Source organism: Nuphar pumila, chromosome 10 (genome assembly GCF_984573655.1).
Source record: "Nuphar pumila chromosome 10, dmNupPumi1.hap1.1, whole genome shotgun sequence".
In the NCBI taxonomy this organism is placed as follows: Eukaryota; Viridiplantae; Streptophyta; class Magnoliopsida; order Nymphaeales; family Nymphaeaceae; genus Nuphar; species Nuphar pumila.
In genome coordinates this window covers 84,929,769-84,952,126 of record NC_143258.1, presented here as the reverse complement: position 1 = coordinate 84,952,126, position 22,358 = coordinate 84,929,769, and the positions used below count along the sequence as shown (strand labels likewise).

General features: G+C 36.9%; 1 protein-coding gene and 1 pseudogene across 2 annotated transcripts; one reads left to right on the top strand and one right to left on the bottom strand.

Moving 5' to 3' along the window:
* The first annotated feature begins 2,164 nt into the window (after positions 1-2,164).
* On the top strand, positions 2,165-6,933 carry LOC149827147 (large ribosomal subunit protein mL101 (rPPR4) pseudogene; annotated as a pseudogene). Its single transcript, XR_016434653.1, has 2 exons — positions 2,165-2,380; positions 5,528-6,933. The product of XR_016434653.1 is annotated as a large ribosomal subunit protein mL101 (rPPR4) pseudogene (transcript).
* Positions 6,934-10,338: 3,405 nt separating this feature from the next.
* LOC149827146 (protein neprosin-like) lies at positions 10,339-18,330 on the bottom strand. Its single transcript, XM_090018449.1, has 7 exons — positions 18,100-18,330; positions 17,789-17,875; positions 17,199-17,426; positions 14,586-14,750; positions 13,632-13,685; positions 13,046-13,192; positions 10,339-10,822 (listed from the first exon to the last, which is right to left on the bottom strand). The coding sequence occupies exons 1-7, from the start codon at positions 18,328-18,330 to the stop codon at positions 10,445-10,447; spliced, it is 1,290 nt and encodes a 429-aa protein (XP_089874575.1). The 3' UTR covers positions 10,339-10,444.
* Between the last annotated feature and the right edge of the window lie 4,028 nt (positions 18,331-22,358).

The following is a 22,358-nucleotide window of genomic DNA, read 5'->3' as shown; positions in this document are numbered from 1 at the left end:
TGGTCAGGTGTGAGGCCCAAGACCTGATGGAGGGCGATGGGGTTGCTTAATGCACATTTTTTGTGCAATTATATTGCACCCTATCCGGACTCATAAGACAGGGTGTCATTCTGCCCCGACCATCTAAGGTGTAATTTCCCCTTGTTAAAGTTGGATCTTGGTACCGGGTCTAGGTGGCCATAGGTTCTCACAACTGGAAAGCCAAGAGCCACTGAGAACGGTGAGCCCATTAAGTTAATTTATGTATTAGTAATGCTACCATGCTCCAGGAGCACCTACTCCCACCTACTAAAAATCATAATTGTAGGTTGCATCTTCTGAATCAAACCTTATAATAGATGTATTTAACATAGTTTATTTGATAGGAATCATGTTTTTTTGGATTTTTTAAGTTATGAAATTTTGGTACATTCTGAGCTATCCAATGGGTTAGTAGAAAACTTGGATCATGGTGCCCAGAAAAAATCATAACCCAAACCGGGCTCTCATATTGCTTACTAGAAAACTTGGATTCAGCTGAATTGGGTACTCCATAAAAACCCGACTCGTTGATATCCCTATTTCCATGCAAGAGGCTCAATTCAACCTTATTGCATGGATGAACGACACTAGAGAGCGACCCTAGAGGGACGATAACCCTGCCTGATTTAAACAAATCATTGTGTTTACTGAGAAACGCAGTTTGAGTGGTAAACAAGCTGAAATAAATCTTTTGATTGGATCTTTTCATATGCCAAAAGAAACTCGGGTCAATGATTCATGTTGAATTGGATCCAGATAAGATCCAATCAGTTTTGTACTTTTGAGACGTAAATTTGTGTTGGTATTACAACATTAATATATATTACCCCTTTTTGAATTTTATCTGCAAGATCCATATCTTTCAATCTAAATACAATATTCGATTTATGTAAAAATTATCATTGATATTTTGAAACATCCGATTGTATCACAAAATTTTCAAAGGTCGGATACATTCTCTAAAAAGGATGCATTTTTAAACAGAAACGACAGTATTATCTTTGTAAAATAGTGTCTCCTTAAATGCTTCATAATTTGCTAAAGAAATTTTCATGTTTGCCCTTCTACAAGTATAGTAAACCATTTTTGCGAATGTTCTCAAAAAAATGTGTGAACCTCCTTTTATTATAATAAAAATCGCATAAGGGGTCACAAATGTGAGAAAACATTTCCATATGATGTGACAGGACATTGACAAGTGTGTGAGTATTTAATTAAGAGAGGTCATGTTTGTAAATATCCTTAAAATGTATAAACTTTTTTTTACTAAAAATCGCATAAGGGGCACAAGTAGGAGGATGTTCGCAAATGTGTGAGGGCATTTGTATGAGAAGGACTCTCTCTTGTGTACTCATCTTTGCATGAATGTCTTAGTACTTGTCTCTTATGTGATTTTAGTAAAGGAAGGTCCTTACCTTTGGCAAAGGTGACATGCAAATGTCCTTACACATTTGCTAAGGTCATCTTGTTTGTGATCCTTATGAGATTTTAGTAAAAGAGATTCACACATTTTAGGGATATTTACAATCATAATTTGCGAAGATTGTATTACATGTGAACTTCTTTTATCTAAATACTTTTGTATTTGTAAATATCCTGACCTTCAGGAATGTCTTCACACATTTGTGAATGTCCTTCTACTTGTGCTTTTTATGCAACTTTTTTTTTAGTAAAAGCAGATTCACACATTGATTTAATAACGTATGTTATATTGGCATAAAAAAAATATTCTCAAAAAGTTGAGAATCAAAATTTTAAACATGGAAAAGATTTTGAAAAATTGTGAGGCATTTATGAAAACAGGCTATTTTACAAGAACAATATGATTATTTTTTGTTTTTTTAAATATTATAATAATTTTCAAATATGCATGATGAAAAATATAATTTTATATTTTCTTTATATATTCTTCTATAAACCTCAACCAAGGTTTTCCTGAGATTTGTCGAAACATAAAAAAAATCTAATTTTTACCACAAGATTTTCCAAAGAACCATATTTGTAAGATTTCGGATCCGGATCCCACTCAACCATGATCCGACCCATTTTCTCTTTTCAAAACCCTCGGAACCATGCCATAAACCCTTCCTAAAGCGCCTGTGTAGCAAGCATTCCCCCTGCACGGAGAGAGGGGTGAGGCGGAATGGTTGCAGAGGCTGCCGAAACGTTGGCGAAGCCCGCCGTGGCGGTGGCGAAGGAGGCCCTCCGCCGTCGCCTCTTCAGGGAAGGGAGCTCAACGCGGAGCGTGGGCAGGGAGCTCAGCCGTTGGTTGAACGAGACCAAGCGATTCGACAAATGGGAGGTCGGGAAGTCCGTGAGGGAGCTCCGCAAGCGCAAGAAGTTCTCTCTCGCCCTCAAGGTAAATCCTGTCTGGGGGTGTTCGTTCGTTGATTGGAGGTAGGGATCGTTGTCTTTTTTATGTTGTTCGGGTTTCGATTATGTTGGTGAAAATGGGTATTGGGTTTTTGCGGAAATGATGGTATTGGTAGTATTTTTTGGGGTTCTTCTTATAGTGAAGAAATCGATGGGATTGTAATGTTATTGTGATTGGTATGTTGGTTTCTCTTTTATTTACTGTGATTTCTTTGGGTGTGTTTAGTATGTTGTGGTGATGATGATGGTGAATTGATCTTATTTGGGTCGTTAATTCCAGGAAATTTTGGTATTTTAGCTGCCATTGATGATGATGGTATTGATGATTTGCTCTTATTTGGGTTGCAATAGATAAATTATTAGTATTATATGATGACGAGTGGTTCTGGAAGGCGCTTTGATGCACCAATTATCAAGGAGAGTGGGATAATCAACAGGGTATTGCGATCCACAAACCAGCAGAAGATTTTATTCATGAAAGAGAGTAGAAGGCCAAAGTACAGGGACATTAAGTTTTATACACTTTAATGCTTCGAAGTGCTCATATATACCAACTGGAATGCTTGTATACAAGGAAGTCAGAATGTATAATGAAAGTTTATAAAGGGAATAACACATTAGTTAAAACTTAAACATGAACATTCTGCAAGCCTAACGCAGCACTAAATCCTTACTTGTGTGCATGAAAGCATTTCCGGCATAGAAGTTCTTAATGTGATGTTTGTGAGACATAAAATTATGCATGTACAAGAACATAAACAATCTTTTCATACCGTCAATATCTTCTCATTGGTTGTCCGGGGAGTCACATACAAATTTTTTGGAAACTTTTCAGGTGGAGAGCACATGGCGATAGCATAACTAATGTTATATTGTGCATTAAGGAAGATCCTCAAAGCATGCAACGAAAATGGGGAGACTGTTTCCATTGCAAATATTTATGAATTGTGTTTTCAAGGTTATGTAGGCATACCAATTGTCATTATCTTAGCATGCACAAAATACGCTACCTTGTGTGTGCACTTGGTATACAGATAGCTGTCAGGAAATATGTCTGTAACTCTTAATACTAACAGGCATATTCATTCATAGTGTGTGCATATTTCATGTGCATCCAGCACAGAATTGTAACTAGAGGCCTTTGACAAGAACATATATTTAAAGGACAAAGAGAACTATAATATATATAGGCATAGTTGTGCATGTAGGTCACTGTTTTAAGAAGCAAGAAACTGATTTATATGTTTCAATTCTTAAAAGTACTTTGGTCTGTAAACTAATTTTGATATACTTGTACAAGTATTTTGGCCTAGTTTTGATATATTTGTACAAGCATTTTGGCCATACAAGATCTAAGTAAGAAGAAGATTCATAGGACAATACATAAATCTTCAATGTTTATTCCTAATTTGTACTAATCAATATACAATAAATGTGAGTAGGCTTTTATATATGTGGCAATGAATGTGCATGTAAAATTGAAAGTTTACAAAAAATTGCTTTGTCACCAGCATCATAGTGACTTATAAGTAGGAATTGAGTAATGAATTCTCTCATAAATTTGCTAAGCTTATGATTGTTTTTCATGGAAAATTTTAATTTTCCAGTTTAAGAATAATAAGCTATGTCACATGGGTGCGGGTGTGCGGCACTTTCAAAAAAATTGGGTGCGGGGGTGCGGCAAATATATAAATATATAAATATATAAATATATATATATATATATATAGTCCAAAAGTTGGACATAAATGACCTTGGGTGCGTTGACTGCACCCAGGGTCAGGTTGACCGCATCGGGTGCGGGTGCAGCACCTAGTTGGAGAGTCCCTGTGACATATTGAGGAATGTTTGGTATCTATGATATGACTTATGACATTTATGGCATGAAGATGGAAAATCAACATTTCACAACTTGAGTGATAGAAGAATCTAATGCCTACACAATGGAAGTGTCTGTGCATAAGTAGACTGAGGATCAATCTTATGATATTTTCTCTGTTGTGTGGATACATTAATATGACGCAGAATATGGTTATTTCATGGGCTTATCCCATTAAGAATCTCATAATGGTATGGATGTGGATATAGCATGAGTAAGCAGGAATCTTATGGTGTAACTTGTTTGCCTGAAACTGTTACATGATTGTGATGAGATTGAATTGGCAAGAATGTGCATTCTCCATGTTATAGTCTGAATTCTTTTCAATCCTCTTCACGAATGCTAATACAAAACACAAAAACTTTTTATTGCACTTCTTGTTAGTTGTAGCAAATGATATCGATAAGTGGTATTTCCTTTTGACTTTCAAAAACTTTTTATTGCATTTCTCTCAAAAAAAAATTTGTCCGAAAATTAGACGAAAATGACCCTGAGTGCGGTCAACGCACCCAGGGTCTTGTTGGCCGCACCGGGTGCCGCACCCGCACGCTCACCCGCGTCGTGTCGCGTCGATGCGGGTGCAGCACCTGCTTTGCCGAATCCGTGTGACTTAGATAATAAGTTCTGATTTTTCCTCAAGCTATATTTAGATGCATTGTTTACAAAACTTTACTTCCTATGATGAATGCATGCTGCGGCTCGTTTGGTTGAGCATTTGCCTTTATGACTCTTTACCATGGTTGATCTTTTTTATTGAATTAGAGTGGATCCCATTGAAAGGCCTTTTTTCTTGCAATTGTTTGCTTGTGAGTTTTTTTTTTATCTATTATTTGCTTATTGTATTTCCTACTTTTCTTGGTTCTAGTTATTTTTTATCTTTATTGCAGTCACACTATAACTTCTCAGTGGTTGCCCTTCTGTGAGTGTACTTATCTTGCAGCTAGTCATGTTTCTTGTAAACTGATGTAGTCGTTGTATATGTTAAGCTTGTTGGATGACATGGTTCCATGGGTTTCCTGTTCCTTGAGCTTCAAATAGCGTCTACTGTTCCAACTGTTCACGCATAATACCAATAGTGCTGATATTGGAACTTTAAGACTGAAATTTTGCATCATCTTCTGGTGGGTTTTCCTTTTGGATTATTGGTTGGAAACTGGCCATTGTATCAAGATTTATTGTTTCCTCTATTTTTCACTTGTAAAATTTATGGTTTTCACATGAAGATTATTGTATTCATTATCTATTAAAATGCAGCTTTTAGAAACAGCCTCTAAGAGGGGTATGAATTTGACAGTGAGTGACCAAGCAATAAAGTTGGATCTAATATCCAAGTCCCAAGGAATTGTTGCTGCGGAGAAATATTTTATGGATCTCCCCGAACCATCAAAAGACCACAAGTCTTATGGAGCTCTTTTTAACTGTTACTGCAATGAGAAAATGACTGAAAAGGCTGAAGCATTCATGGAGAAACTGAAGGAGCTGAAGTTTGTTTCAACCCCTTTGGCATACAATAGCTTGATGGCCCTCTACTCCAAAGGTGGCAAGCCTGAAAAAGTTCCGCCAGTAATTCAAGATATGAAGGCCAATGATGTCATGCTGGACATATTCTCATACAACGTTTGGATGAGGAGCCTTGCTGCTGTTGGTGACTTTCCTGGAGTGGAGAGGCTTTTAGATGAAATGAAGGATGGCCAAGTAATTACTGATTGGACCACCTACAGTAATATTGCTTCCATTTATGTAGATGCAGGAATGAATGAAAAAGCTGAAAAAGCACTTAAAGAACTCGAGAGTAAAATGGATATGCATTGTCTCCCTGCTTTTCAGTATCTGATCACGTTGTATGGCCGAACGGGTAATCTAGTGGAGGTCTATCGTATTTGGCAGTCTCTAAAATTGGCATGCCCAAAAACAGTCAATCTAAGCTATCTAAACATGATTAAGATTTTGGTTAATCTTGGCGACCTTCCTGGTGCTGAAAAATGTTTCAAGGAGTGGGAGTCTGGTTGCTCAACATATGATATCAGATTGCCTAATGTGCTGATTAGTGCGTATGCAAAGGCCGATGAGATAGACAAGGCGGAGACGATACATGAACAAGCAGTCAAGCAGGGTGCAACACCTAGCACAAAGACCTGGGAGATCTTCCTTGATTATTATTGGAGAAACAAGCAATTTAATCTGGCAGTCAAGTGCATTGAGAATGCAATCTCTGCATCAGGAAAGAGAGACAAGAGCAAATGGAATCCAACTAAAGAAATGGTGGAGGCAGTGATGTCCCATTTTGAAGAGCGGCGGGATGTAGATGCGGCGGAAAACTTTGTTGAGATCCTGAAGAAGATTGAATACGTCAATGCTGCAGTTTATGAGTCACTGATTCGAACATACTTCACAGCTCGAAAGAAGAGTCCGACAATGCGCGGAAGGTTGAAGATGGAGAATTTAGAAGTGAGCCCAGAGACTGAGAAGTTGCTTGAAACTGTGTGTGTAGAGTGATCTTTTCAGTTTTTTATCCTGTTTATCTGTAGTCAAAAGCTGCGATAATAATCATTAAACAGCTCCTCAGGTGGCTGAGGTTTGCTTTTATTCTGATCCTCCTGGGATTTTAAAGAATTTGTAAGGAATTCAATGATCTGAACATTTTATTTGTGCTTTGATGAGAATTGTGATACTATTGTTTAGATGAAAATATCGTGATTTTATTGTGATTATATTTTTTTATTGGTGTTATTTATATGTTTTTATTAGCTAATGTTTAGAAGAATAGAAAATATTCATTTTAATTTCATATTTTTAATCTTTATTTCCTTTCTGTGTATTCTGAAATTTAAATTTTTTGATATTTATCCCAAAAGCCCAAAAAAATTGAAAACATCGCAATAAATTGGCAGCGGAATAATTGTTGTTTTAAACTTTTGCCACTGTGGTTCGAATGTTAAAAAATTCATAATACTAAATCGCGTGGCTGCAATCAGATTCTGGAAATGGATTTAGAAATGGTTAACAAGAGCTCTTTGATTTTGGGGTCCAAATTACAATATGGTTCGGGTTTTACTCATACAGGTCTTGTCAGAATTGAGTTTTTATGGTTCATTTATTTAAACCCGAACAGGATCTAATTGATTTGATAATCCAATCTGTTGCGAGTTTACTAAATCTGGCAATCAACTTGCAGACCAGTCTGTCTGCAATCCTTTTGATCGGGTCTGGGCCTAAACCCATTCAACTAATTCAGACAGAAATATCTAACAAACTTTGATCTTGACATAAACTGCCTTTAGTTGTAAGAACAAGAAAAGTTGATGATTTTATTCAAGTTATTACGTCCTTAAATTTAAGAAACAAAAACGTTTCATAATTTTTTAAGTCGAGACATCCAAAAGCACCCTTGGCGTGGTCTCACAATCTCATGTGGAAGTTCAACAATTCTGGAAATTCATGAACGTGGCTGTGGGAGACACTTTTTACATGCCTCCAAACTTGCTTTACAAGTAATTTGTCTTAGAGTTGCCTCAACCTTGAAAACAGATGTCATTCGGCCATAGAAGCCTGATTACATTAAAACATCACCATGGGCGGGAGTTGCCCGCCTGGCCACTAGGGGTGCTTATGAGGGTGCTGAGATGAAGGTGCCGGATCAAACCCCGCTGGCGCAAGAGTATATCCATAGCTTTAAGAGGTGAGCCACATAAGGCAGGGTGTTAGTGGGGACTCACCCGTGGTTTTTCTTGCTTCAATGAGGGTTCCTCACCATAAAATAAAAAATTAAAACAGTGTGCATTTTGCAACATTGTTTTTTTTAAAGGCAAGCTGGGGTTAGGCAGAACCCCACCAGTTACTATTCAGCATATCACCGGGTTTTGAACCTGCAAATCCCACCACAAGGAGAAGTGCATTGACAGCTCCTACCAATCACGCGGAGTCCTGCCGGTAAAAGCATCTCTTACGGGCAATGCCGTCGATACAGATTTTGATAATGTTGTAAAAGTGTTCCCCTAGCTGTTGCTGTTGCTGTTGCTGCTTGAACACTTTTAGGGCTCCTTGCATTGAGATGAAAACACCATTTTCATGTGTAGTCAAAATATGATTTTTCCAAAATGTGGTTGCTGAGATTGAAGATGGCAAAACCATGAAAGCAGATCCAGTGTTCTGGGTAGAATACTTATATAAGTTTTTCTGCCTAGCTAGGGTGAGTTGCACCCTGTAGAAAGTGTGAAAAATAGCTCAATAGGTAATTATGTTAATTTACATTAAAAAAAAAATTATTCAAGAAAATCATGGTGCTGATCATATTCGAGTCTCCTAACCCCATTGGAATGTAATTTTAGATCCAAAAAGTGCCATAACGTTATTCACTAACCATCGGAAACTGTTCAAACCAATATTTTCAGTATCGTTGCAAATGAGCCTGAATCGGCCTACTTGTATCGTATCAGCAAAACATCGATACGAATCAACCCTGAACCGGTTAATTTTCAAATAAATCCTAAAAATAGTTTTTAATAGGTTTTTGTATATTTTTTACACTTGTCTTTCCATCGTTAAAAGTTGGCTGATTCAAAACGATTCAGGCCTGAATCGGAATCGCCTGGTTCCTTACATCCATTTGAAAATCGATTCAGGGTGATACCGACAACAATGGTTCAAACTGAATAAAAAAAATGTTCAGTTCTATAGTTATGAAGCATGGGTCATTTGCCCTCATTAAAATTAGGTTTGTTTGGGAGTGACAAGAGTGCACCTCATTTTCATTGTTAAACAATTTTTTTTTTGTTACACGGGAAACCGACGTAGGGTCGGATGTCAATGAATCAGATTTTATCCGATATCTGACTGAATTTAATTCCGTTTAGTTGTATTTGGTAAGCTAAAACCAAAGCCGATTATAATCGGAAGTAGATATGGTTTTGATTTTTTGCTACGAAATCCGACATATATATGAATTCTATGGATATTTGAATCCAGGGTAGTGTGAAGCTACCCGACTGCATCCCTACCATAGGGTATCCTATATTGCTGGGACCATCAATTTTTGGTATTTTTTCATATTCTAACCTAATCATTTGATTTCCATGCATGGATAAGATTTTATAAGGTTAAAAAATCAACGTTTTACAATTTTCATAAAATTTTGAGGCTTTGAATACCATTTTTCCATCCAAAATGCATGATCCAAGTATCAATTTCTAGTAAATCAATCATGATGAACACATCTGTAAGGTCAGAATTTTGAAAAAACACCTAAAAAAATCTTATTGGGTAGGGTTGGTACGTTTTCTATCGGGTAGGTTTCCATTTCTCTTTGAATCCATTTACATGTAAAAAAAGCAGACCTGGTATGAATTTTCACCATTCAAATACAAATCCAAGTTGAAATTTATTTAACCCTGTTAGTTGGATATGGTTATTGCCCGCATCTGATCCGAAATATGAACCACTAACATCCCTTGCCAGAGACTTATCATGCTGGATGTCCTGTGCTATTGTCACCATTCATAGGGTCAGGGTTTGATGATAAATAAGAAGGTTCAATTAAAATCTGGGTCAGACCCAAAGGGTCCGATTAATAGATGGAGTCAGGAATGGTTTGTGAAATTTCATAGCAGACTCGGGACCGACCGGAGTTTCGACTAAGATCTGTAATTTTTAATGTAAAAAACGAAAAAAAATATTATTTTATCATGTATGGATCGAGTCTGGTTCATGTAATCCTTATAAGATCCGGGTATGGTCTCTCTTATGGTGGGTCCAATTGGACCCAAGTCTGGACCCAGTACCATCGTCTCAAATCAAGTTTGGATTTGGTTCCACCTAGGTCCGAACCAAACCTGACCCGTTGCCACCCCTACTCCCTCTCTCTCTGGCACAGAAAATTAATGTGATTTCCTTTAAGAAAAAAGTTTTTTTTATTGTAAAAAATGAGAGCAGCTTTATTTTTCACACAATGCACAAATGAGACACAACACAAAGCCATGATTTATTTCACTAATTTTCTTTCTCAAATTTACATAAATGTTATAAAATCAATCAATCACATGTTAGAAAAATAAAAGTGAAAAAACGAAGAAAAAATGGCTATGGCTGGCCTATGGGTAACCTTAGACCTTACAAAGAAACCCAACACTCAAGGACCCATCTAAAAATTAGAAGGCAACTTCCTTTTTTTTTGGGTCATGGACATCTCACATTTCTCCCAGGGCCCCCATAGTAGAAATAATTCCCCCAAACTCTATTATTCCCTCCTTGGATATCGTAGCAATTGGGATGATCAGCCACAATCCGAAGATTGTTTGGGGGAATCAAATTATTATCCCAATCAACAACTTGCAAATTCCGGAAATATCCTGATTTTCCAAACCCTTCCCATGGAAAATGGCCACTTCCCATTTGAGTATTTGTATGAATGCCATAAGGTCTAGTGTTAACAATTTCACCACCGAATTGCACCATGCTAGCATGATCTGCAAGGTGGCTGAACAGTACCGATGGCCAATATCCAACCAACAATCCGGAACCAAATTCCAACCACCAACTTCCACGTTTTGGATCCTGAAAAAATTTAAAAGCATGGTGATTATTTTTAATTGTCAGCTTACATCAAATCGGTTTATTTTTGGCATCATATCCATAGTTAGCACATTCAATATAGTTGGCAGGTTTGCATCAAGGTCACCATTATTATCATTAATAAGATAACCTTTATTATCGTTGATGAACTTTCTCAAAATTATAGCATGAAAGGAACATTTTAGCTCACCTCTTGGTTTATTCATTTAACTACTGTTGTTAATGAAATTATACATGTATGAATTTTCCACACAAAAAAAGGAAATTACATGTATAAATTCAACTAGAGTATATGTCACAGACACATGGACACGGGGACACGTGATGTGGTTCAACTCACAAGTTTGATTTTTTTTTTTTTTTGAAAAATACCATACCAAGATAAAAAAATTTATTTTTTAATCCATAAAAAATATTTTTTTGATATTTTAATGTTAGAAATATATTTTATTAGACTAAAATCACAAATTATTAAAAATAATAAAAATATTAAAATATTATTTATACGTGTCAATGTCCCTGTCCACGTGTCCGTTCATGTCACCAAGGATGCACCACCAAAATGGCGTGTCCGTGTGGCATACTCTATACTCCATGTTATCAAGAAACTACTTAAATTTGGAGTGTTCAGAAACGAGTGTTTGGACAATGGCAACTTTCTTAGCATACTGAAACTTTCTTAGCTAGTGCAGGTCACCTTGTGTTGGGACGTTGCAGGTTCAAAACCCAATGATATAGTTGTATGTATAACTGGTAGGGGTCTGCCTAACCCCAGCTTGCCTTTCAAAAAAAACAGAGAGCCACCAACTGCCTGTGTGATTGAGACATACACCAGAATCAAGATTCTGACCTAAAGCGTAGCCTTTACTGTCTCTAAATGACCAACATACGCTGCACTGTTAGTAAAGGATCAACAGCTTCTTAGATCTGGTGCAAGTTGTTTGTGCGGATCACAGTGACAAATAGTGGCATTTAAAAAAAATGCAACCAGTTATGATATTTTCTTAGTCATTTAAAACATTAAATGTTATCAAAAAATCAATTTTTATTTGTAATTTTTCTTTACAAATATTTTTTTAAATTGGTTTTTCCCATTACTGTGTCGATAAAAATGCGAAAAAAATAAAAAAACTCATCAAATAAAGACTGACGTCACTTTCCCATTTTAAACTTCTGTTACTATGATGCTGATGGATCCGTTGGAGGACATCAAATATCTAGGATTTCTTGCATATAGTTGTCCTTTGGTAGCAGAGATCTTCAAATGCCACTGTAAGTCCGCTATGTATAATTCTCACAGTTATGGAACAGGATAAAATTGGGGTATTACACCCTGGAACAGAATGTGACTGAAATACCATAGGTCTGCAATGGAATGTCCCACACTATTCCACCTAGGGTTATCAACGGGTCGGGTTCGGTTTGGACCGAGGTAGAACCAGACTTGGACCAGATTTTTGGGTATAGTATCGGATCTGAATCTGGGTCTAATTGGGCCTACTAACCATACCCAGACCCGATAAGAACTACATGAACCAGACCCAGTAAAATAATATTTTCTTATCATTTTTACATTGAAAATTTGTGGGTCTTAATCGGAACTCGGGTCGGACTTAGGTCTGGTATAAATTCACAAACTATACCCAGGTATGGGTATTAATCGGAGCTTTGGGTTTGGACCCGGGTCTTAATCGTGTCTTCTTATTTGTCACCATACCTGGACCCTATAGGGTTTGGTCCGGTTAAACCCAACCCGTTGACACCCCTAATTCCACCTTATTGGATTTTGGGTGCATCCAATATCCCCTTAATATCACTATTGCAGTAAGACTTTATAAAGTCCAAGAAAATTCTACATTCCAAGACATCTATCTAGGAGAGTAAGAAGTGGATGCAAGAAGTGACATGCCAAGCATGAAGTGAAAAGCAAGTGCTTTAAAAATGCCCTAATGTAAGAAGTGTAAAACATTTAGGAAATGTAAGAAAGACATGTAAGAAGTAATAAATATATTTTCAACTGTTTTTGCCCCAAAATATTTTAATATGTATGTTTTATAATAAAAATTGAATTTAAAATTCTTCCAACACTAAAAGTGCATTTTCAATTTTTGAAGCACAAAAGAAGTGGTTTATGAGTAAGGAAATGAAGGAACATGGGAATATATGAAAAACTAAGGTAGGGGGGGGGGAGAAGAAATTTTTTACCTTCCAAACCATCAGACCAATATCAAATTGTCTTCCATTGTAGAGGGATATGGGAGAGATAGCTGCACCAATAGCGATCCTACTGTTGGTCTGGACGAACCCAGAGCATAGCAGGTTGTAACAGCCAGTTGCCTGGTAAGCGTCAGTCTGTCAAAATTACACAAACACTCCCCATCATTACATATTATCAGAAAGACCCCATCCACAAAGAGAAATTGGCCAGCTAGCAACCTCTTTTCATGATTTCATGGCTATCTGGCAATGATGAGGTCTTTTTACATTCTGATACTTGCAGAAAAAAGGGATTATCGTTGATTTCTACTCTAGAAAAATGAAGAAGCATAAGCTTAATCCTGAGTCATTCTGAAGAAGAATAAATAGAAAAGTGTGCGTCTTCGTTATTTCCCAAAAGTTTTGGGTTATTCTGTAATCTTGTCATTTTCATGGAAAAGTCTTTGGTTACGGAACGTTCAGAACTTGACCCAGTGTACATATTTCTAACCATGTAATTTTCAGTAAAACCACAGTAATTGTGAAACCTTCCAATCAGCACCATAAGTTTTTTATAAATTCCATCCACACTTACCGTCCAATAGGTGAAAAAACGAGGGAAACTGTCTCCGTATAACTCTGGACTAACCTGCATGGATAACAAACATAAAAATTATTAAAAACTAAGAATTAACTGAAGTGAAAAAAAGTCATGGACGCCCACATATACTAAAAATTAACTCAAAGTCTTTATAGTTTATAGAGTCTAGAGAATAAATCCTAGTCCCTTTGGAGAAAACTGCCCTTCTATCATTTTCAGCTAAATCTTAAATTTTGCTGTGTTCAATAACTACCAGTATGTTGCACCTAAATCTTGAATTTCCTGTATTTTATGATTTTCCTACTCTTGTAGATGTGTTAAAAAATAAGAAGATTTTGTGACAATGAAGGGAACCCATTGATGCCTTAGATAGAGAATATCTTAAAAGTTCTGCTGTTGTATAAGTTGCGGAAATTTCAAAATCTAAGAAATTATAGGTTCTTGGTAGAATAGGAAATAGATTTACCATCTTATAACAGTGTCCAAGTTCATGAACTCCAAAATAAAAAAAGAAGCACCAAAATAAAAAAAAATAGACGTGATGTTACGAATGACGGATCCATGAACTTGGTCATTTTAAAAATATAAGAGGATGGTAGAAATCAACTCTTGAATCATGTCTTTTTCAATGTGTGTGTTAGATTTTCTAAGGGTTGATTTACCAAAAAATTCAACCTTCAAAAATTCTGTATTTTTTCGTTGAACAATACAGTGCAATGGCCAGTTCCTACTATTTTGATGATGCTGAACACATTCATGGGGTTAGATTTGGTCGAAAAGACATCACACCTCCGAGTTCCAACTAGGAGGTTAGATTTGGTCGCCTCCAAGTTCCATCTAGGGAGTAAGATTTAATCCAAAAGACATGTCTGATAAATGGTGGATTAATAGAAAAGAGTACGAAAATGTGTATCCTCTTTAGTAGGGGACCAGTAGAAAAGTACTAACTTGCCAACCAGCTTCAATAGTGTTGAGGTCCTCCCCAAATGCACCAGAGATAACCCAAATCTGTGATAGGCTGAACTCATTGGGGTTATTCACATAAGGGGCCCACACGCTCAAGCCAGCCTTGGCCCCATAGTATTGCTCCCCAGAGGCAAAGCCTACTGCATGCTGTAGCCCAACACTCAAAATTAGGCCATGATAAAAGTGCTAGTTTTTTTTTTAGCGAGAACAATAATAAAAGTGATAGAAAACTGTAATCACAATTTACATTAACAATATATGTGCCCAAACTTGGATGACCCAACAGGGTGCGTTCTTGCACCCACCAGCCCAATGATGGTAATCAACATGATAAAAAAGTATGTAGTTATTAAGTGACCCGGTTTTCGGTGAGGGTTTCTTGTCATAAATAAAAAAAAAAACAGCGCGTAAGAAGTAGGTGAGAGAAATGATGAGTGAAATATGAAGCAAGTAGCGAGAGTTTAAATGCTTTAACACATGAAGCAAGAAGTATTTAAGTATAAGAAGAAGAAGAAGAAGAAGCGATAACGGAACGAGTAAGAAGTAACATAAAGAAAAACAGATAAAACCTGTATATTATTTACTGAAATATCTTTAAGACATTTTGCCCCAAGATAGCCGTCATATGTAAGTTTTACAATGAAAAAAGTAATTGTTGTAACTTGAAAAGTGTATTTTCTACATCAATGAAAATTCAATTTTTATACCGAGGGAAATGAACTTTTCATAAAATTGCGCTAGCATGAAACAAGCACTGGTCTTGTGCTTGCTAAGCAGCTGGTCCCTAGGAAGCAAGCTTCTAAAGTATAGAAGCTTCTGCTAACTATGGTTAAGTACAACCAAAGATAGCCACAGCTACCTCTCTTGCCATTTTCCGGCATATGCGGTGCACCTCACTTGCCATTTTCCGACCGGTGTGGTGTATCAGCAGGACTAAGAAGCTGGCCAGTTGGACCAACAATGTTATGGTACAAAATCCTCTATAACAGCAAGGGCCAATGGCCCAGCTGCTGCTTTTGTGGGGCTTAGCCTTTGCAGAACCTTGTTAGATTTGCCCACATGGGACATTGGCTGCACATAAAACATGTAAACATGTTCATTGGTAAAAGACTTCACCCATTTATGCAATCTACAGTGAAATGCCCATCTCAAGATGGACGGTTCATATTGTGATAGCATAAAGGAGACCTTCCATCTTTTGCAGAAGAAACGTACCACAATGTTGACTGCCTCTTATCTCAAAGATGCAGCCTTATGAGGCCCACCTTCTTGTTAGAGAAGCAAGTTGGGGCCAATTCAGATAGGACTGTCCCTATCCCATTGTGTGGTCTTCTATGCTTCTCATGGAGTGGAGGTTGTACAAACTCATGAAAGATACTCATTAAAGCATGCAAGAAAAAAGAGGGCCTCATTTTGACTACCTAAATTTAATTTTTATAGCAAAACTGCCTATCATACATTATACCATTTAATTTCCAAAATGGTTGGTTAGTCCATAAACATACATTTAAAAAGACTAACCTGCCTATGAGAAATAATCCCATAAGGAGAAAATTGCTCTTTGAAGGATACAGACTTGTACTGAACATGAGAAGTCTTTCAATCAAGTCAAATGGTGCAAAATATTCAACCTGGCAGATGCATGGCATTTCCCACAAAGGCAAGGATATATGAAGGTTCTTTTCAATGTTTTAAAATGACCAATCTGCCCCCTAAGCCTTTTGTAGACTTGGTTGGGAAGTTTGAAACTGTGAAAAACACGTTAACAGAGATGAAAAAGCAAAAAAGTGGTCTGAATGTGCCTGAACAGACTCACTTTATCATTCCAGAATCACCCATGCTGTTCTTTTCAATTACTGTCAAGGGTCGTATCCTCCTATCTATTCTATTTTGAAATCCATAAAGATTTTCTCAATCCCAATATTGTAGCTAAATATTAGCCCAAACCATATGATTTTTCATGAAAACATGCACGCCTCATGATAAGAATCATGCTAAATGCAGTTTCCCAATTACGAAATTTATAAAATAAACCAAGAAATACAGAAATAGTGCACTCTAGAAACACCACCCTCACCGAATCGTCAAAATAGTCCTTAACCAATATCATACATAACATTAATCTTAGGAAAATCTTGGCGAGGAAAATCCCCTGATAAATTTTTTTTTTCAGAAGAAAACTCAAGAAATATTGGTATACATAAGAACATAAAAATATATAAGGTTTTTCTTTTGTTGCATTCGTGTCATGATAAAGCATGAATTTTCAAACTGGTGATATTTTGAAAATATCGTTTTTTAAAGGTAGTGATAAAATCGCCGATATCTGTGGCATAGCCCTTTTAACGAATGTCTCGCTTTTTGTTCATCAAAACGCTTCTTTTCTTGACATTAAGTTTTCAAAGTCGGTGATATTTTGAAAATACGGTGTTTTTAAAAGTAGCAATAAAATCATCGATATTTATGAATATAACAGCCCTTAACCATTGTCTCAATGCTTTCATCAAAATGCTTCATATTCTGACTAAAACTAACTACCAAAAAATAAAAATAAAAGAAAAGCTATAAAAAATCTAACTCTACAAAATAACGAACCTCATGAGTGCTGCTGGACGTGTCACGGCGAACCACCCTCAGTGCTGATGTCCTTGCCTTCCTTCCGAAACCGGCAACGGAACTAGCCCTCAGTATGTCTCCTTCAGTCACCCTTCTGATGGGCACCGTTCCCTCCGGACACGACTCGCCGTTCATATTCCATGATTGAAAGCTTTCTGTATTGGTGCCTGGTGGAGTACTGTTCCCTTTAGGCCTCTCAGGAGGATCCTGTAGTTGGAAAACACAAAAGAGAAGATTCAACAACTGCAAAGATTTTCTTGGGGGAACTTTTCTACTGAAGAATGATTAGACCAAACTCATTAAGGTGCCCTCTCACATCTTATAACCATTTGATTTTGCTTGTTAGTTGTAGCACCACCCCATAATTTCTGAATCAATGGGACCTAATTCTCTATAATTTCCAGTACTTTATTTACACAGTTGTCAAACGGGTACAGGCCAGTCTAACTTCATGTCTGCCTAATTTCATTTAGGCATACAATAATAATAACAACGATCATAACAATGATAATGATACTGTGAGATTTTAAAGTAAGAGGGAGAAGGAAGTGAAGGGAGAGTGATGGTACCAATGGTCTTCCTCCCCTTAATTTTGGATGATCAAATGCTGGTTGGAGATGAGAAAGGACACAGTCAATCAGATCACCATCTGGGCTCTGCACCAAGATAAAGTAAAATGGTTAGAGAGGTAAAGTACTAAAATGGTGAATTGGGTACACCATATTTAGTCCATTGGTAGACTAAGCATCTGTTCTCATTAATTTGAGTTCTTCTGCCATGGATTAGAATGTACCACCTACCAAGAAAGAATGGTTTTCCGGCACACCGGAAAGTGAAAAAAAAAACTCAAAAAAAGAGCAGCAGAAGCTTAAAAAATTGCCTTAATTGTCTTCACAGCAGGTTTGTTGATCTTCCTGAGGTGAGCTCTAATCCTCCTTATCTTCCACAATTCCTTACTGGCATTGAACGTTCGGTTTGCAGAGGGGACGCCGGGATCAGGAGAGATCGACGACGACGATGACGAAGCAGGGCAGGTGCAGACAAGGAGAAGTAGATAAATGAGAGAGACGGTGATGGTTGTTGGTGAGATTCTGAGTTTGCTAGAATCCATTTTGGAAGAATTTTGAGAGTCTGTGAAGGCTTGTTTCAACCATTTCTGTTGTCCTCTTGTATAATTATTAAGATGGCCAAGAAGGTCCATCCAAGGTGGAGCAGAGCCACATTGATGTGATTCCAACTCATTCTTTTTCACCACAACCAAGGGTATAGAAAAAGGGGGGATAGGAGGAGAGAAAAGGAAGAGCACAAAGTGACTGAAGTGAGGGGGAGGAGGGGACAGAGAGAGTGATCAAGCACGAGCAGAGTTAAAAAAAAAATAGGTGTAAGGATGGGTGGGTTTTTTTAGGGGGTTTTCCCCATGTGGGCTGGCGGAGAAAATGGTGTAATTACAATGCCCAATGGCATGCCTGCAACTTTACCTTTAAAGATTTTATTAAAAAACAATTGGAAATAATGAAGGGTGACTTTTTCTTTCTGGGTTCTGTTTTTTCCTGTTCTTTTGTATTGTGCGTGTCTGGAGAGAGAGAGAGATCTCAGTTCAAATTTCTTTTTCTCACTTTTCTAGATGTTCCTCTCGGGAACTATGGCTCATTGTAGTTTGGAGTACTAAAAGCAAGGGAACATCATTAATTTTGGCCTCCAACAAAAATGTCAATATATATATATATATATAATGCGTGTGTGTGTGTGGGGGGAGGGGGGGGGTGGTGGTTGGGGGAATGAAATCTTATAAAATGGTAATGATACTAAATGAAACATGCTATTAGATTTTAGGCATTTTTTTGAAATTTGGATAGTACAGATGTGATCTATATGCTTGTTTTTTTAAAGGAATCACTTTGAAGAGCATTGATTACGAGGAAGAGCATTTGATTCTGATGCATATGGATAGGTTTTTATAAGGTTTTAAAAATCAGCGGCCTACAATTTTCATAAATTTTTGAGGCTCCAAATACCATTTTTTTTCATAAAAAATGCATGATCCAAGTATTTATTTCTAGTAAATCAATGAGAACACATATATGGGGTCATAAATTTGAAAAAAAATTACCAAAAATCCAATAGCATGTTTCATTTAGCATCATGCTCATTATATATATATATATATAATGAAAAACCGCTTTCGGGAATAGAGACCTAGCCACTTTGACTCTGCCTGTTGTACTTAAGATCATCGTTCTAGCCGCGTAAAACTTTGTGGGCTTACCCCTTGGGAGTTGTCACGCTTCTGTTTGTGCAAGGAGTGACACCCATTAGATTTAAATCTACACCTCCAACCTAGCAGCCTAGGCCCCATCCCACTATGCCAAACCCCTTCGGGGCTTATATATATAGTGAAATGAAAACCTCCCCAATGGAAAGCCCTCCCAAACCTCCCTAATAGATGTTTTATTGGATTTTTGTTGTTTTTTTCAAAATTCTGTTCATACAGATGTGATCTGTATGTTTGTTTTTATATGAATCAGTTCTTAGAGTATTTGATTCCGATGTATGGTTAGTTTTTATAAGTTTCAAAATCAACGTCAAACAATTTTCATAAATTTTTTAGGCTCCAAATACCATTTTTTCCATCCAAAATTCATTCTCCTATATATATATATATATATATATGCTACAGAAATTTTCACGTTCAATCTATTTTTTTGACAAAATAAACCTTGTAGATGTGTTCGACATAGTTTATTTGTTAGAAATTGACACTTCAATCGTCTTTTTTACTGAATAAATATGTTTTTTGAGGTTTAAATATTTACATAAATTCTAATTCTTTGATTTTTCAAGTTTTAAGAAAACTGCTTATGTATGATAACTAGACGTTCCAAGAGCATATTCCTATAAAATCAAGTATATAAGATCACGTCTGTAATCAGATTTTAAAGAAAAACAAAACCCTTAAAATTTTGAATTCATACCATGGTTCGTAGAGTGTATATATATAATAGAGAGAGAGAGAGAGTCTATCTTAGTTTAAACTAGTTATATTAATGTTAAGTGTTTTAACAATTTGAGATGACTTAAACACCCTTAAAACCAAAAGCATTCTTTAAAATACTTTATTGTCAATTTGGCTAAAAATTGATAGAGTTGCACCAGCTATTATGGGCAGTTTCACATATCCATACCAAGCATAAGAGCATATCACAGACATAATGCCCTCATAATCATGACCAAAATTCAATTATGATATCTAAATCGACAATTCTAGTGCATAAAGATGGTGCCAACTTTATTCCTTTCCAACATCACTGTCACTAAAAGTAGTAAAAATCCATCAGGTGGCCTGCACAGTGTATGGAATCAGCCTTGTATATGCCATAACCAACGGTACATACGATCTAGTTAGAAGATCATAGATATAACGTCTCTACAGTCCGACCTTTTAGATGTGTTTAACATGGCGTTTGTTTGCAAGGGATTACCATTACTCATGTTTTTCTAATGTAAAAAAATAATTTTTGTACTCATACAATTTTGTGGTACATTATGGGCTGTTGATTCTTAAAGCCTCCTGAAAAAACCTATCATAACCACATGATCTAAACCTGTTTTACTGAACTAACCATGCATATCATGTCTGTAGTGTTAGATCCGCAAAAAAAGTGGAAGAAAAAAACAAACTGCTGCTCTACTAAATTGCATGTACAGTCTACTGTGAGAGAGAGAGAGAGAGAGAGAGAGAGAGAGAGAGAGAGAGAGAGCCGAAAGAGGATCAACATTATCACACATGAAGATCAACAAAATGTTGAACCCAACAAAATAGAAAACAAAACTAAAATATATAGAAAAACAAAAGCAAAAGGAAAAGAAACTACAGCCAGCTAGCAACAAACAACAAAGCAACAACAAAGCCAAGCTCAACCAGGATCCTCTAGAAAAGAAGGAACCACCGATGAGTGAACGTTGTTCAGACGGAAGGAGAGGTCTCTAAGATGCATACGCAGAATCACGTATACATCAACCAAGATTTTATGGACAAGATTGTTAAGGATGACCGGAATTTGACGGAAAGTAGCATCATTGCGTGCCATCCAAACAAACCACCAAGTAGTAAGCAACCATGTCTTCCAGATCAGTCTCCACCGCTTGCAACGTCTAATTTCAATAGGGCCTAGGAGCAGATCAAGCGCAAAAGACTCCTCTTTAACAATTACGTTTGGAGATCTCCACGTGCTATTAAATAGGGCCACGAAGATTGGGCAGGACCAGAATAAATGAAAAGTAGTTTCTTCAGCAGCTTGACAAAGCACACACCAACTTGGGAACTGAAAGCCCAACTTCTTTAAATAACTATGAGTCTGAACTCTATCATGCAAAATTAACCAAGCCAAGACCTGGGATCTTGGGGTAGGGCCCTTACCCCATAACGCATACTTAGGGAACCAATCTGCCCCTGGGGGAGCAACGATCTATACACTTTATGGGTGTGGAACGCACCATTTGGTGCAATAGCCCAATGCAACCACTGATCATAATTACCTGTATCCTCAATTTGATCTCTGAAGGACGATAAGGCTCTCAGCCACATGCTTCGCAAGTGCGAGATCGAGAGAGAGAGAGAGAGAGAGAGAGAGAGAGAGAGACTTGTGGCTTTGTAGCCCAAAGGAAACAGGATTCTTTGTTTTTTTTTTAAATTCTCAGTTAGCAAATTTGACACTCCTATATATAATTTTCTTAGAGTTTTGTTTTTCTTTTCTATTTTGGCTGTTACGAAAAAACAATGGGTTTGAATTTGAAAAGAAAGCCGTGCAGCTATGGCTGCCGCATGTACAAACATCAAAATTTGGGTGCCCTTTTAGGGTTTGTTTTAGAATCCTAAACAAGTGGGCAGGTATTAAGTTTTTCCATTTTAAGCTTGCCTTGTATTATTAGCTCAGGGGGATTATTCTTCAAGGTACCTAAAGACAAGGCGTATTTGTGAGGTATAAATATTAATATGAATCTTATTAATAATATTATAATTACTAATAATAATATTATGATTATTATTGTGGTTGTTGTTATTCTATGGTCAGGAGCACCAAGGTTGGGCCTTTTCATGGCTTACTTTTTCGGCTTTATGGCAATGATGCTTGCCACTTC